General features: G+C 37.5%; 1 protein-coding gene across 1 annotated transcript; it reads left to right on the plus strand.

The window, feature by feature from the left end:
- The first annotated feature begins 3,019 nt into the window (after window positions 1-3,019).
- On the plus strand, window positions 3,020-5,457 carry LOC137963488 (uncharacterized). Its single transcript, XM_068810604.1, has 6 exons — window positions 3,020-3,350; window positions 3,589-3,665; window positions 3,753-3,789; window positions 4,198-4,369; window positions 4,481-4,931; window positions 5,056-5,457. The coding sequence occupies exons 1-6, from the start codon at window positions 3,020-3,022 to the stop codon at window positions 5,455-5,457; spliced, it is 1,470 nt and encodes a 489-aa protein (XP_068666705.1).
- Window positions 5,458-16,516: the final 11,059 nt, after the last annotated feature.

Consider the following 16,516-nt stretch of genomic DNA (forward strand, 5'->3'; position numbering starts at 1 on the left):
CAAAAAGGGCGTGTTCTGAAACGTGGATATATGAGATAAAATTCGTGATCGTTCACCTTTAGGACATGATCTGCTTCACTCGTTGTAAATTACAGATAATATATCTTAAGAAAGAAGAGTTCAGTTCTAGGAATTATTTATTTTAAAGACCAGAGAGCGGTAAGTCAGGCATAAGATTTCTGATGGTGATTGAAGCAAGGAGTAGTCTGGTGGGTACGTTTATAATCGATCCCATCTTCCCTCCGACGGATGAGAATAAGTCTAATTCCTGAATTTGGCATCGATGTATTGCTCAACTTTCTTCCGCAAGATTATAAAAAAAATTAAATGTCGGCAGCAAGGAAATCGGCCTTCTGTTTATATTAAAAAAAAACACGTATTCCGGAGCAATCCAGATTTCAGCCCTAAGAGAAGTGGTAAAAAATTCTAGAAAATTGAACGTGTCATGAGTGAGAGTATACAGAGAAAGTCTGTATACTATGTCATCATCAATCTTTTCCTTTTTCACATGTTTGAACAGGAGATTAATTTGTTCTACAGAAAACCTACCGGATCTCCGCTTCTGCAATCGATCTCTTTATGGGAATTAATTAAATCTCAGCATATGTCCTCACCTGATTGAAGTTCCATCAAGTAACTCACATCCGGTTCCTCCCTACGACAGATTGATTTCTTAGTTCTTATTAGTTGACCAAACTCGATGCTGTGTGTTTCCTGCGTTCCCTCCCATTGGACAAGAGTAGAGGAACCCAGTGCCAAAAGCATTCGATGATATTGGCCAGCAGCTTATTTTGATGAATTTGATCTTGAAAATCATTTCCTGGGATCGTCGCCAGTGAGGAAACTGAAGAAAGAAGAAAGACCTGCCTCGAGAACGACGCTTTCAAGTTTCAGAACCTGGCTGCGGATCCGAAATCTTCCGTTCGTATTCGATAGTGGGCAATCTGATATGCCTCTCAGGTGATACCCTCGAGGTTAAGTTAATTTCGGCTCTATAGGACTCTTAACCAACAAAGAAACTGAGCGTAAATATGGAGTTTGGCAAAGCAACGTGGTGTGGCGAATGAGTCCAAGAGCGCTGGCACTGCAAGCGGCAGCAGAAGAGTGTCAGTACCACTGCTACCTCCGAAGCCCGAAAAAGTCCAAACAACTTAAATGCCTCCAATCGTCGGGTCTCGAAAAGCATAACCGACGGGTCCAGACCTTGACGATAATCTTCACTTGCCGCAGCAGAAAAGGCAAAAGAGATTTTGTTCAAAGCCGCGGCAGCAGAAAGAGAAGACGACGACTGGTCTCGTCTTTTTCCCCTCCCACTGCTGCCTCTCCTCCAGCATGTGGAGAATTTCTTGCATCATTCCCAGTTTCTCAAATTCCCGATTCCCTCCCTCACGAGAGAGAGAGAGAGAGAGAAGATGATAACCTGCTCCTGATGACGCGTCGAGAAAGGTATTCAATTCTTTGGGAGGAGCCATGGCGGCATCCCTCCCTACCAAATTTCCAATTCTGTTTCTGCTTCCTAATTAAGAAGACTCCGCAAAACGGCAAACGCGCGCGTGCGATTCATTCTCCCACACGTGGGCCCGGCCGAGGAAATAAGAATCTTTTCGTTTTTACGTGCAGAATGTAGGTCGCGTGTACAGCCAGAGCGTTCCACATAGCCTCTAGATGCGGTTTACAGGTAACAGAATGATTACTCTTAATCATCGATCAATAAGTTGGAGGATCGACACTTGAAAATGGACGGTGGACATCCGAGGGGAAACGTGTGGGACCGGAGAGGGTAGCCCATGAAAAGGTCAAAACCAGGCAAAGAGGGAAAAGAGCGAGCTTGCGGGCCCATCGTGAAAATCTGTGCTTACAATGACATCATCCAGCGTCACTTTCCCTCTCTTTTTTACCAGCTATTTCGCTTCTTGTCAGTCCCAGGAAGAGCACTTTCCACCGGCTCTTTATTCGACTCGGCTTAGTTTGAGTTTTTGTTTTTAAACGGCTCAGCTTAAGTCAAAACCATTAATTCTCAAGTCAGTTTAAATTTAAAAATCGATTAATATATACATAAACTAAAAAAAAATAAGAAAATAAAAAAAAACTCTTGGTTTTGTGTTTGATCGATTTATAATTTAAATTAAAAATAAAATATATACACAGTCATCTTTGACGTATGCATGATCTTTAATATGAAGATCTTGATTTCTAATAACAGCACGAAAACGTCTTAATACTGCACGAAGATTTGCTGGACCATCAATTTGGATGACAGCACAAAATGTCTAAATACTGCACGAAGATTTGCTGGATCATCAATTTCGATAACAATGCAAAATATCTTAATACTGCAATACTCCAGTGAGTTTTGTTGTTAATAAAATATTTAATTTTTTATCTAAAATATATTTTGGCATGAAATTTTCTCATATTTCTAATACCGGAATTTTTCTGCCTATAATTTTTAATTTCTTATACACTAATCACAGGCCTCTAAAGAAAATTGGAACTCGACCAGTTGTCCCTTTGACGATTATGCCCTTAAATAAAAATGAAAACATAAGGAAATGCTACAAAATGCACATAGGCTTCGAGGACAAATCCGTGAAAAGATGCTAATTCGATAACTAACTCAGAAAACAGGTAGGGAGGTCGGCTGGCTAAAACAACGGCGCATGCAGGAATTTGAGTAGATATCCCCTCCGCTCTTTAAGACGTCGCTGTCATTAGAACGAGTGTCAGCGGTAATAATTTCCCAGTATTAGAGAGAGAGGGTTATTTATCCTGGCCTCGCCTCCATTTCTTCTCCGCCTCTCCTGTCTATAAGACCAGACCATCTCTGTTCTGTTTTTCTCCTTTTGTTTACAAAAACCCGTCAATGCATGGAATACTTGTTCATGGCCTTCTCAATATTTTAATCGATATTCTCTTCTTCTTTATTTCGATTGACGACTCTTCCTTGCTTCTCTCCGGCAGCAGCCGCTGCTGCCGAAGACTATCTGTGTAGAGCCGCAGAGCCCCCTCTCACCCAAGCATGGCTGAAGACCAGATGGAAGACAGGAGCGCGGAGAGCTGCACACATAGGGAGAAGAGATCGCCAAAGAAGAGGCAGATACCGTTTGATCTGAACACGGAAGCGGGAACCGACGAAGTGGAGGATAGTGTGACCGATGTGGCGGAGATGGAGGCTGGGGCCGCGGGGAGCTCCTGCAATAATAGCACTACCGATGAAGGTGGGGAGCGAGAGCAGGAAACACCCCTCTCTGTGAGACAGTATGTTCGATCAAAAATGCCTCGCCTTCGATGGACCCCAGATCTCCACCACTCCTTTGTTCATGCAGTCGAGAAGCTTGGTGGGCAGGACAGTAAGTTGTTGTATATTTCTTCTCCTCTATTCCCCTTTTTCGTACCTTTTTTCTACTTTTTTTTTTCTCCTCCTAAATAAAATGGTTTTTCTTCTCTTTTTCTCTTTTCCTTTCCTGGGGAGAAAGATCTTGCTTTGGGCAAGTGAGATCTTTTAATCATTTGTAGAGAGGAGTGAGGTCATATTAGGGTCTTTTAATTTAATCACCGTCGTCTTTCCTTTTATTTATTTGGTTTCAGGAGCTACTCCAAAGCTAGTCCTCCAGTTGATGAATGTGAGGGGCCTTAGCATCGCTCACGTAAAGAGCCATTTACAGGTATAACTGGAAGAGAGGAGGAGATCAAATTCTAAATATGTTTCTGCTTTATGATACTTTGTACTAATCCTGCATTTCCTGAATCAGATGTATCGGAGCAAGAAGCTTGACGATTCCGGACAAGGTATACTTCTGTATATTTTTTTCTTTCATTCATCGGCGTTAATGGGGTAGACCTCTGCGAGCTGAACGAATTCGATAAGAAAAACAAGCTAATACCGGAAACTTTTACTCATAATACAGATCGATTTGAGACAAAAGGAGAAATGGATTTGAGCAACTATTTTTTTTTTCGCCTTTCTTTCCCCCCCCCCTCTTCTCTAATTAGGACTAGAGCCTCTCTGAGGACCTGTATTCCATCAAAGTCTGATTGGTTAAAATACCTAACAAGATTGTTAATGGCATTCCCTGAATCTCAGCTTCTCAAAATTTAAGTTCTTTTACAGGAAAGTACGTTAAAGCAGTCTTCTATAATGCCTTCTTGCCCCCCTCGACAGACAAGTTCTTACACTCTTAATTTTTCCGTTTGCAGTGAGGCAGATGCATGGAGCTGCAGACATCTACCTCAGGGGCTATCAGCCCTTCCGAATGGACAGTGGCGGCCTTTTTCCAGGCAAGAATATTCACGAGCAAGATCGCTTATGCAGTCTTTTGCAACGCCCATTCTCCCAACAACCATTCGACATGAGAGCCGGTAATTTAAGGTGCCCAACTAAATCTCATCACAAGACTCACAAAAAGGAACTTAAAAACTTCATCTTCCCCATGCTTCTCATCTAAAATTCGGTTTCTTCTTCCTCCATTACTGATACCAGACGAGAAGAGTGGGCTTTTAGTCAGCACGTTTCCAAGCCGGCTCCTCAAGCAGGCAGAGACCCGCCCAGAGGGTTTTTTCACGACATGATGCTCTTTCAGCCGGACGGAAAGCCGATCAGTTCTCACTTGTTAGATGTACGTGATGCCATTGCCGGGAATAGGCCCTTTCCCAATCACCAACTTGGAGAGACTGCACGCAGGCCCCCCTGTGGAATACTGGGGGACCCAGCAAAGGAGATGCCTTCCGCAAACTTCGACTGGATCGGTAGCAGCTCCCAGCCCTTCTCGCACCAAATTCCGGTATCTATATTTGCCAATACGAACAGTACAGCACACACTTTTGGCTCGAGTAATACCACTAACGCAAAGGTTTTCCAAGTACCCTCATCGGACCCCATTCTTGCCAGTGACAGATTTCAACCGCCGTTAGCACACCCTCCTGGCCCTGAGGTAATCTCCACCCGCATGGAAAGTAATCGCCCAACTTGAGATTTCTTGAAAGAAGAACAGAAAAGCATCTACTAGAGGGTGATTGACACTGTTTATGATCGTTACTTGACGATTTCTTTTGCAGATACAAAGGCAACCACTGAATATGCCGCTAACCATGTTCGGAAGTATGCTGGAAAAAGAAGAGAACGATAGCCTGGAGAGGAAGAAGAAGAAGATGAAAGAGATGACATGGTTGCCGAACTTGCAGTTGAGTCTAAGCTCCAACTTGATTGAGGAGGAAGGGAAGAATGATGTAAATGAAAAAGGCATCGACAGCGAACTTACCCTCTCCCTCTCGTCTCCTCACTCGGGCCAACTATCAAAGTCCTGTGACAGAGAAAAAGACACCCCAAGCTCGGGGATTCAGTTTTTAGGAAAAAATAGCACCAACAGGGCCGCTGGGAGGATGAGTACTTTAGATCTGACCATGTCGATGAGAGCATTGGAGTCAGATCTTTCAAGTACTCGTCTTGAAGCCCTTTGAGCAGCATAGTTACAGCCTGCTCACAATAAGGTACAGCAATTATTAGTTCTAGTTCATATTCTGCAGCATGTTAACATTCTCTGATCAGGAAAGCATAGCCCATGTTTACTGCAGCTAGCCATATTCAATATTCAATCTAGTTATTGTCATGTAAATTTCTCTGAAAACAGCAGAATTTTTTACAGAAATTAAAGAAGAACATGCGTCTTGCTTCAGTGTTTTAAAATGGAATCATTCTTTTAAATGTTTTCTGGCTGTTATAAACGAATAGGATTCTTAATCAGCAACACTAAATGGAGCACTGAATTCAAGTGGCTTGGAATTTTACCTTTTATTCCTTATAAATAATTTTACTGGCATGAAACACTAGATAGTGAAAGTTGCAACTAATGGAGAAACAGGATCAGGTTTACTGTGATTTACTATGATCGGATTGCTTTTGCTCTGGTGATTATGGTTGTATTGCCTTCACTTCAGTCTTCCCTTTAATTCATCTGGACTGGTTGTCCTTTAAACAAATTTGGCTTCTTCTTTTCTTTTTGGAAAGAAGTACTGGGATTGAACAGTTTTTTCTATAATACTGATTAGAGTATGTGAAAGATATTTTATGACATTTATGAGTTATGTAGCTAATTTTCTCTTTAGTTATAACTAAAGTATCAATATCTGATGTTTGATGTCTTGTATCATGTCACACTTCAAAGTGACATTTACCAAAATACCAGATTTGAAAATCTTATTTACCAAGATATCGAATTCCAAAACTTATTTCCCAAACTACCAAATTTCATCCCTTTAATTCATCTAGATTGGTTGTCATTGTGCCGGCCTTTTCTTCCAGGAAACAAATTTGGCTTCTTCTTTTTGGAAAGAAGTATTGGGATTAAACAGTTTTCTCTCTAATACTGATTCAAGTATGTGGAAGATATTTTATGGTATTTATGAGTTATATAGCTAATTTTCTCTTTAGTTATAACTAAAGTATCATGAATAATAGGAGTACTTTCATTTGATCATTATATCTGATATTTGATGTCTTCTATCATGTCATACTTTAAATGGACATTTACCAACATACCAGATTTGAAAATCCTAGTTACAAAGATATCGAATTCCACACTTATTTTCTAAACTACCGGATTTCAATTGAAATGGTCAAGGAAAAAACATGAATGCCTAAAAGAAAAAGAAGAGGCATCAAAACAAAGACCATTCAACCAGTCCATAGCTATCCAAATTTCCTATCTATGTGATTAGCATCTGACCGTGAAAATTTTGGGAATATCATTGAGGTATTTAGTCAAGATATTACAAACTTTCATAGACAAACAAAAAAGTCCCTTTCCAAGCTCAATAGTTCCATTTTTTAACTTTGAAAACTTGTTTATTTAAATTTATCTTGCTTCAAACAAACTTACTTTCAACTCCTAAGGTGTGCAAAATCGGTCATTCTCAAGTGCTCTCATACTTTGAAATTGAATTGGGGATTGGATTTTAGGCACTTGAAAAGACCCAATAAAGAACTATGTACTTCTTGTGATTATAGCTTGAAAACCTATTTGTTTAGCCTAAATCTTGCTAGTTGTTGAAGAACATGTATAGAAGAGTCCAACATGACTCTCATAGTAAGAAGTTTCACAAAGCCAGAATTAATATGATAGAGTCTGAGAAGAGTCTCATGAAATGAGACCTCCCTTAAGAGTTATAGTTACATCTATTTATATTCAGTTATTCAATTATTCTACGACTTATCTTTTAGTGTTTAACTTTGGGTATAACTGAGATAAGAGTAGTTTAATTATAAATTGATTCTACTTATTTCTTCTATAATAAATAGAGGCTTATTGTACTCAAATTACAATAAGTCAATGAAGTTTTCTCATTTCCAAAAAATTAACATGGTGTCAGTGGGGGACTCAGTCAACCCACATAGATAATGTGATTTTTTTTTGAACTATCATCTCTAGTAGTTTAGGTTCGTATTCTATCTTCTTTCTTTCTTTCTTTCTTGTCATAATACCCATTGTTTTCTTGGCGTTTTCACCTTTATCCTGAAATTTTTTGTATTAAAAATTATATATTAACAAAAATATCTTTGAGTCTACTTTCAAACCAAAAAATAATGTTGGTAATTGAAGTTTGCTACAAGGAAAAATTTATATTTGAAGCAGCAATGATTTGACTGCATGAGAGGCCCGACTAACAGCAAAAAGCTTAAACTTTCAAGCAGTTTTATACTATCAAGAACTAGACTTTATATAGAGAATTATATAATATATATAAGTATATTTTTTTACCTATCCAATAAATTCTCAATCTGAGTTTTCTAGATGGAGATATCAATCTCGAAAGAGTCAATGGTCAAATTGGCCAAAGAAAAAAGAATACTCAATTTAGCCAAATTAAAGAGTCCTAAATCTATAAAATTATTTCTCTCAAAATAAGTACATGTTATGAAAAAAATTATTATTGGATGAAAGGTATCAAATTATAGTTTAATAAGGAGAAAATTTCATGTCAATCTGATCTATATTTAAGGAGATATTCTCATTAGAGTCGGCAAAGGTCAAACTACAAAACAAAGAAAATTATGAGGTCATAAAAGATTCCACAATGAAGCTTTTTGTTTTAGGATCCCATGATTGAAACCTCAAGCAAGATGAGAGAGGGAGAAGAAAAAGTGCTAAGAGAGAGAGAGAGAGAGAGAGAGAGAGAGAGAGAGAGAGAGAGAGTAGAGATGAGAGAAGAGAAAAGAGAGAAAAGAGTTTAGGCTAGAGAGAGATTCTTCACGAGTGGAGAAGTGGAGAGCTTAAATGAACCCTTCAACCAAGACCCTTATTTATACTAATTTTATTACGTATTTAGAGATATGATAGGATCCCTAATGCCCCTAATTACATCAATTATGATTATCCAAATTTACATAAATCAAGGGAAGATAAATCGATTACATTAATCAAAGAAGATTGGCAAATCTTTCAACTCATGTGATAAGGATGTCAGCTCATGTGATGACTCATGATGCCACTTCACGTGATCGTAGTGGGTCCCACTAGCTCGTGTGATCATGGTGGGCCTCACCTTGTAACACTCCCCCTCAAGCTGGGGATGAGAAAACATCGTAAATTCTCAGCTTGCTGTAGATGGTGGACAAGGTCTTATGAGTAACTGGTTTGGTGAGAATGTCTGCAACTTGCCCTTTTGAGGAGATATGTTTGAGAGATAATATGCCGGCTTGGAATTTCTCTCGTATGAAATGGTAATCTACTTCTATGTGCTTTGTTCTCTCATGGAAAACCGAATTTGAGGTGATATGTATTGTTTCCTGATTATTACAATGTAGATCTATAAGGGCTTCTTTATAGAATCCCAGTTTAGTGAGAAGGGATTGGATCCATAGAAACTCACTAACTGTGTGTGCCATGTCACTGTATTCTGCTTCTTCACTAAACCTTGCAACTATATTCTGCTTCTTGCTTCTCCATGTAACCAAGTTCCCTCCAACCATTGTACAATATCCCGAAGTAGATTTTCTGTCATCCGAGGATCCGGCCCAGTCTACGTCTAATAACCCTTCTATGTTGAAGTGACCATGGTTTTTATAGAGAAGCCCTCTTCCTGGAGCTCCTTTCAAATATGATAATATTCTTTTTAGTGTTTGCCAATGAGTAAGTTATAGTTTGTGCATGCATTGACTCACCACACTTACTTTATATGATATATTCAGCCTTGTTATACAGAGATAAATGAGTTTTCCCATAAGTCTTTGATATTTTTCAATATCTACATCTTCTCCAGTGCCTGCAGATAATTTTGAATTGGAATCCATAGGGGTTTCTACTGGTCTACACCTCATCATTCCTATCTCCTCTAGTAGATCAAGGACATTGAGATATTATAATCTCATGTTTGGATTGTAGTACTTCAATACCCAGAAAGTATTTAAGTAGTCCAAGATCTTTTGTCTTGAATTCTGCACATATCTTTTCCTTGGTTTCCTGAATGCCCTCAGGATCACTACCGGTTAAGACAATATCATCAACATATACGTCCAAAATCACTTTGCTTTTAGGTGTGTTTTTAAGAAATACAGAGTGATCTACAAAACATATGTGAAATTCGGCCCGTATGAGTGTTTGGCTAAATTTATCAAACCATGCACAAAGAGACTGTTTCAGACGGTAAAAGGGATTTCTTCAATCGACATAACGACTCCCCCTCAACCAAAAATCCAGGTGGTTGTTGCATATAAATTTCTTCCTTTATATCCCCATTGAGAAAAATATTTTTCACATCAAGTTGATAGATAGGCCAGAAAGAATTAGCAACGAGATATAATAAAATACGTACCGAGTTAATTTTGGCCACCGGAGAGAATGTTTCCTCATAATTGATCTCATAACACTACGTATAGCCTTTACCAATGAGGTGGGCCTTAAGGTGAGCAACTGACCCATCCGAATTGTGTTTAACAGTAAAAATCTACTTACATCCAACATGTTTTTTATCTGATGGAAGAGGAACTAAAGCCCATGTCCGATTCTCATAGAATGCCTGCATTTCTTCGGCCATTACCGCCTTCCATACTGGATGTTTCAGAACCTCCTGATAGGACTGTGGGACTGAGATGGAGGAGATAAACGCAAGAAATTGACAACATGAAAAGGATAAATGATGATGAGACACAAAATTGGATATGGTGTGAGAAGTAGAGAGCCTAGCGCAAGTTCTGGGTTCCTTTCTTAAGGCAATGAGTCGAGTATCACATTGTGGTCCAAAAAGAACAGGGGAAGATGGACTTACCTCAATGGAATCCCCAAACTCCGTAGGTATGGTGTCAGCCAGTGCTTCAGGGGGTTCAACAGTTTTTGTAGCGCGGAGCACAACCAGTCGAGGAGAGGCTAATACAAAAGAGAGACCTAGAGGAGAATTGATAGAGTAATATGAAGGGTCTTAAAAAAAAGTTACATCCCTGGACACAAGTAACCTTTGTAGAGTGGGATTGTAGCAAATATAACCCTTCTGCGTGCGCGAGTATCCGAAGAAGATATGTTTGACAGATTTTTTATCAAGTTTACTATGTTTTGGGGAGGTATGAGAACAAAGCATGTACAATCGAAGACTTTCAAGGGGAAAAAAATGGATCACCATGTGGAAACAATAAGGAATATGAGGATTTATGACCGAGAACGGAAGAGGGTAGCCTATTTATAAGAAAACATGCAGTAAGGATGACATGTGGCCAATAAAAGTATGAGACTTTTATGGTACACAATAAGTTACGAGCTACCTAAAGAAGGTGACGGTTCTTCGTTCTGTTACACCATTCTGTTGGGGGTGTAGGCACAAAATGTTTGATGGATAATGTCATTCTCTTGACAAAAATAGTCAAAATCTCTAGAAGTATATTCTTTGGAATTATCAGACCGATGTACATTGATTTTCTAACCAAATTGAGTGACAACCATAGCATGAAAGGATTTAAATATGGATGGTATTTCATATCGCTTTTTAAAAAGAAATAGTCATGTGGTACGAGTAAAATCATCAATAAAGGTAATAAAGTACTTGAATCGGGAAATATTTGAAACGCTCAAGGGTCCCTATACATTTGTGTGGATCAATGAAAAATGATCAACACTTTTAATTTTTGGACGAGGTGAGTATGTGGTCCTTTGGTGTTTGCTTAATTGACACACTTCACAATTTAAATTTGACTTATCCTTAAAGGTAAAGAAAAGAAGATGAAGAGATTGTGCGGATGGATGTCCCAACCGATTGTGTCATAGACTTGTCTGAGTTTCCTTGGTTGAAATGGCATTTATTTAAGGCAGTTCCAGGTAGTAGAGCCCCCTTTGTTCACAGCCTCCACCAATCACCTGCTTCGTTATAAAATCCTGAAACACACAAGAAGTAGGTGAGAAGGTAATTGTGTAATTAAAATATTATGTTAGCTAACTAACAGATAAAAGATTAAAGGAAAAATATAGGAACATAAAAAATATCTATAAGCGGAAGTGATGGTGTAACAGAGGTGGATCCTTTCCGGAGAACTTTAGTTTGGGAGCCATCAACTATGGTAACAAGTTTATTCGAGAGACAAGGAGAAACTGAGTGGAGTAGATTTTTTTGTATCACTTACTGAGGCTTGATTAGCCTTAACCCAATCCAATATGCTATGGATTTTAAAACACTGATCTATAGTATGGCCATATTTCCCACAATGGGTGCATTCCCTACCGTATGTTCTGATAAAACCATTTCTTCCACCTCTTTCTCGTCTTCCTCTATAATTTCTTTCACGACCTTGGACACGATCAGTTGATGTTCCCCTATGCCCGGAGTACGTAGCAGATGACACTCAGTAGGAGAAGGAGAATAAGAGTCTGAAATGCAAAGTAATGTGGCATATACATCATCAAATGTGGGAATACCAAAGGCACTAAGGAGTTGATTTTTAGCAACTTTGAGATATGGCTTAATGTTTGCTAGGCAAATGGCAGTGGCTAAGGCTTCCTTCTGTTTGTCTTGGATAGAGACATCGATGGAGGTAGGCTGAGCTAGTTTCCATTATTGAAGAAGGCCTCTAAAACAAGCCAAATATTCATTGATATTTTATCTTTGTTTAGTGTTGATTTGGAGAATATCATATGGCCTGTGTAGGTTGTCAGAGCTAGAACTTAGCACATGTCTCCCAAATTTGTTTGGTGGTGTTGAGATAAATAACATTGTTGGAGACAAGTTCTTCCATATTGTTGATGAGCCAACTAATTATCCAAAGTGTCATTTTTTAACCACTTAGCATAAGGAATATCTTCTTCATCAATGGGTAGCCCAAGTTTGGTGAGGTGACCAAGTAGATCCCTTGTTATAAGGAACCGTCAAACCGATGTGGCTCAACTCAATAAATTTGATATCCCTCGCAAGGGTATGGTAGTAATCTTGAGAATATCATTCTTGTTACCCATGTATTCTTCAGCCATAAGAGCCAATCCAACGGTAATAATGTACTCAAATTTGAAGTAGCCTAAGTAAGCTGCTTGGAGATTCAAGACCAGCCAAGGCTAGCTCGGGTAGATGGGAGGAGAACCCGAGCTTATCAAGTCTTTAGGCAAGGAGGGAACCCTCCTAGGCTAGTCAACTTGTTGGCCAAAAATTTATATAATTAATTGTCTAGTCTCCCTCGAAGAGAATAACAAAAATCAATCAATAAGTATGAGATCAAGTAAGGTAAGGTAGCAATTCCGAATTAGATCTTTCCAGAACATTCCAAAAATATATTTGATTCCGGCTTGGGATAAATTAGTATATATTCAGTTCCTCATGAATCAGGAAAGATATAATTGACAAAAAATCAAACAAAATCAAGCCTAATCGAGAAGATATTGTATGGTCTTCAAAATCAGCAATCTTTCTTCAAATGGATTGGTGTCAACTAGCCACTTCCTTTCTTCTTTTGTGATTGATTCCTTTTATGTAAAACACAATATTCGATACTTGATTTTCCAAGAACAATCAGCCACCTCGTGGCTCTCAAAAAATTCTCCAAAAAATCACAAAACCGAATAGAGTTCTTCAAACAACTCAATTAATGGAAAAGCTTGGCATAGAAGCTAAATTTCTGAAATCCAATGAATAAAAAACCACTCATAACAGGCTCAAGAACAATTTTCTTTGTCAGGAAAATCTTGTTCCCACAAAATTATAACCTTTTATGAAGAAAATCTCAACATACACCGATTTTCAGCCAAAAACTTGCAAACCGACAAAACTGCCTTCGTAAACTTCTTCTAATCCAAGATGCATAAATCTCAATAATTTCATAAGATGAAGACAAAAATAAAATCATCTCTGAACCATCTTCTAAATATTTGAAAACCAAAAGCATGAAGTAATAATAACAAGCATGAAAAACTTATCTCACAAGTTTCAATCTTGCTTCACAAGGATCCTTCTATGAGTAGTTTTGATCATAACTTCTTAGAGCATTCTTTTGACGTGGGGATCCTAAATTTGATGTTTTTATACCATGTTGAATTTGGGACCCCATGATTGAAACCTCAAGCAAGATGAGAGAGGGAGAAGAAAAAGAGCAAAGAGAGAGAGAGAGAGAGAGAGAGAGGGTAGAGATGAGAAAAGAGAAAAGAGTTTAGGCTAGAAAGAGATTCTTCGCGAGTTGAGAAGTAGAGAGCTTGATTAAACTCTTCAACCAAGACCCCTATTTATACTATTTTTATTACATATTTAGAGATAAGATAGGATCCCTAATATCACTAATTACATCGATCATGATTATCCAAATCTGCATAAATCAAGGGAAGATAAATCAATTACATTAATCAAGGAAGATTACCGAATCTTCCTACTCATGTGATAAGGATGCCAGGTCGTGTGATGACTCATCATGCCATTTCATGTGATCACGGTGGGTCCCACTAGCTCGTGTGATCATGGTGGGTCCCATCTTGTAACATTTTTTATGTCAAATTAGGTATCAATTTAAATCTCTTTGAGTGTAGTTTCTTGAGCAACAATTCATTTGTGATTTTGAGCTATATTTTTGGAGATATTGATATCAGAAGTACCAAAGTTCGGTTCAATTGAAAATCTCTTTTTTTTCCTATTTTCTCTCCTTAAATCATGTGAATTGAGTTTTTTTTTGCCAAATTTCTCTTCTAATCATAGAGTTTTAGTCAGACTTAATCATTCCATGATGTGCTCATTCAAAGTATGTAATATCTTACTTTAATGTTGCTTTCAAGTTTTGCATTTTTTACTTGGTTGTTTATCTTCCACATAGTTAACTCCGAAAAATTGTGCCCACCCCAAAAAAAGTTATACTTGGTTAACTTTATTATGTTCTACCGTTATAGTCTCCCTTAGTTTTTTTATAAATCACTTCGGAAGTTTGAGTGTTGCACAGTCGCCTCCTTCCAATAAAGTTGTCTTCCTCTAGTATTTCTTTAGTTTATCATCTTGTGTTTTTATCACTTTAGAGCAATGCCTAGACCCACTACCTAAAAAGTATAGGAGTGTGCCCAACATATAACTTGAGTCAAATCTTTAATTCTCCACCCAAGATGTGATTTATGTTTAAGCTACCCTTAAAAAGTGAGTAGTTTCTTTGTTGTGTTTTGTCTTAAAGTTGGGTAATTTTTCCGTCTTTAAAATTGTGCGGAGTGTGTTTTAGACTATGGCCTTTTTAACTGGTATATAAAGTTTTATCATACGTTTAGGAGTGATTTTCTTATCCCATATTGTATTTTGTCCAAGTTGGGTCTCTATGTCTTTTTTATCCCCAACTTGAGGGGGAGAAGAAGAAGAAGAAGTACAAGAAAGAGGTATTTTGTTTCACATGTTGTGATGATTTTTATGTGGCCAAAATATTCAAGAAAGGGGGAGCACAAAAGGTGAAGTTTTTGCATCTATGAAGATTTTTTCTACAAAAGAAAATTGAAGACCAAAAATCATTTTTATTTCAAACTGAAGTTATAAACTCCAACTTGAGGGGGAGTGTTGAAGGGCATGTATAGAAGAATCTTACATGACTTTCATAGTAAGAAGTCCCACATAGCCAAAAATAATAAGATGATGAAGTCTAAGAAGAGTCTTAGTTAAAAGTGTTTTAGTTATAATAGTCTTCTATTAATGTTTAGTTGTTCAATTGTTCTAGGACTTTTCTACTAGTGTTTAACTTTTGGTGTAACTGGGATAAGGAAAGTTTAATTGTAATTAGATTCTACTTGTTTCTTTTATTACAAATAGAGGGTCATTGTACTCAAATTACAACAAGCCAATGAATTTTTTCTCATTTCGAGAAATTCAATATTAATTTTCATTCATCATTACTTTCATCTTGCGTAGGCTGAATTGAGAAATTTTACATTGGAGACTCGTAGCTTTTCATGAAGTTGACCTTCCTAGCTTTTCATGAGAAACAAAAAATCATTAGAACTAATATAACATCTTAGAAATTCTACATTTGTAACTTTTGTCATGAATTTATGAAATGCAACTTAGAGTTTGGCGTGGAGGAGTCATACTACATTTCCCAAAATGTGTTTACTTGCAAAGCTTAAGGAGACATGGACCTTTTTGAATTGGTCTAGTACTCTTCCATTTAATCATCTTTGTACAAATCGCTCTTATACTTGAATTATTCACTTGCCCACGATTGAAGCATAATATTTGATATTAAAACAAACTGCTTCTCGAATTATGAAGCGGGTCTACCTCAGGGTTTGTTTGTGCTAATAGGTGTAGGAAAAAATGTCAGAAGAAATTTTTTTCATTGACCAAAATTGTTTAGTATTTATGTCATTTTTAGGGACGGAAAAATTTTCCTCTTGATTCTTCTTGATTCCCCTTACCTTTAATCAATGTTAAAATGATATGAAAACCTTTAAGAAATGTTAAAAAGGATAAGAAAATGAGTTTACTCTTTCTCCAATAGGAAATTATAGGAAAAATAAATTAATAAATACTGAAGTAGTTCTTGATCACTTACCTTATAAATACCATAACTAATTTTCTTGTTGTTTTCTACGGTGGCATATACCCAAGAAAACCGATCAAAGAGAAAAAAAATTAACAACAAATTTTTTCTATGAGAAAATTAGTCAAAGGGAAAATAATTTCTTATGGGGGCATAAATGGTCCCTTAGGTAGGACTTATAGAAAAGGAAGAAACAGAGTAACCAAGATTTTTGGTTGCTTTAGAGCAAGCTTCTGCACGAACAGCATAGAAACTGATAATCCAGATTTCCGCACAAAAAAACCCTAGAAGAGAAGGCACTACAGTAACGGTGTTTTGATCCAAACCTTGGTAAATTATCTAGACATCCGATCTCATACATGGTTTTTGATTTCTCTCTGTCTGAACTGCTACAATTTTTACATGAATTCAACTAAAAACGGATTGATCAATCTCATTTAGTAGATTGAAAACAAAACAAAACAAAAACAAAAAAACTGAGAAATGCAATTTACTACAACAGACAGGTTGCGTTCTTTATTCCATTAATTTTTCTTAAAACAAATGGTTAAACAAATGCACCGA

Source organism: Aristolochia californica, unplaced genomic scaffold (assembly GCF_029961685.1).
Source record: "Aristolochia californica isolate CCGP_79_NKW_82.1479 unplaced genomic scaffold, dmAriCali1.0.hap1 SCAF_4, whole genome shotgun sequence".
Lineage (NCBI taxonomy): Eukaryota > Viridiplantae > Streptophyta > Magnoliopsida > Piperales > Aristolochiaceae > Aristolochia > Aristolochia californica.

Bases quoted from the DNA above. Each gene is read 5' to 3' on its own strand.
- LOC137963488 (XM_068810604.1), top strand. From the start codon at position 3,020: ATGGCTGAAGACCAGATGGAAGACAGGAGCGCGGAGAGCTGCACACAT. The intron at 3,351-3,588 runs GTAAGTTGTTGT...ATTTGGTTTCAG, and splicing joins GAAGCTTGGTGGGCAGGACA to GAGCTACTCCAAAGCTAGTC. The intron at 4,370-4,480 runs GTGCCCAACTAA...TACTGATACCAG, and splicing joins ATGAGAGCCGGTAATTTAAG to ACGAGAAGAGTGGGCTTTTA.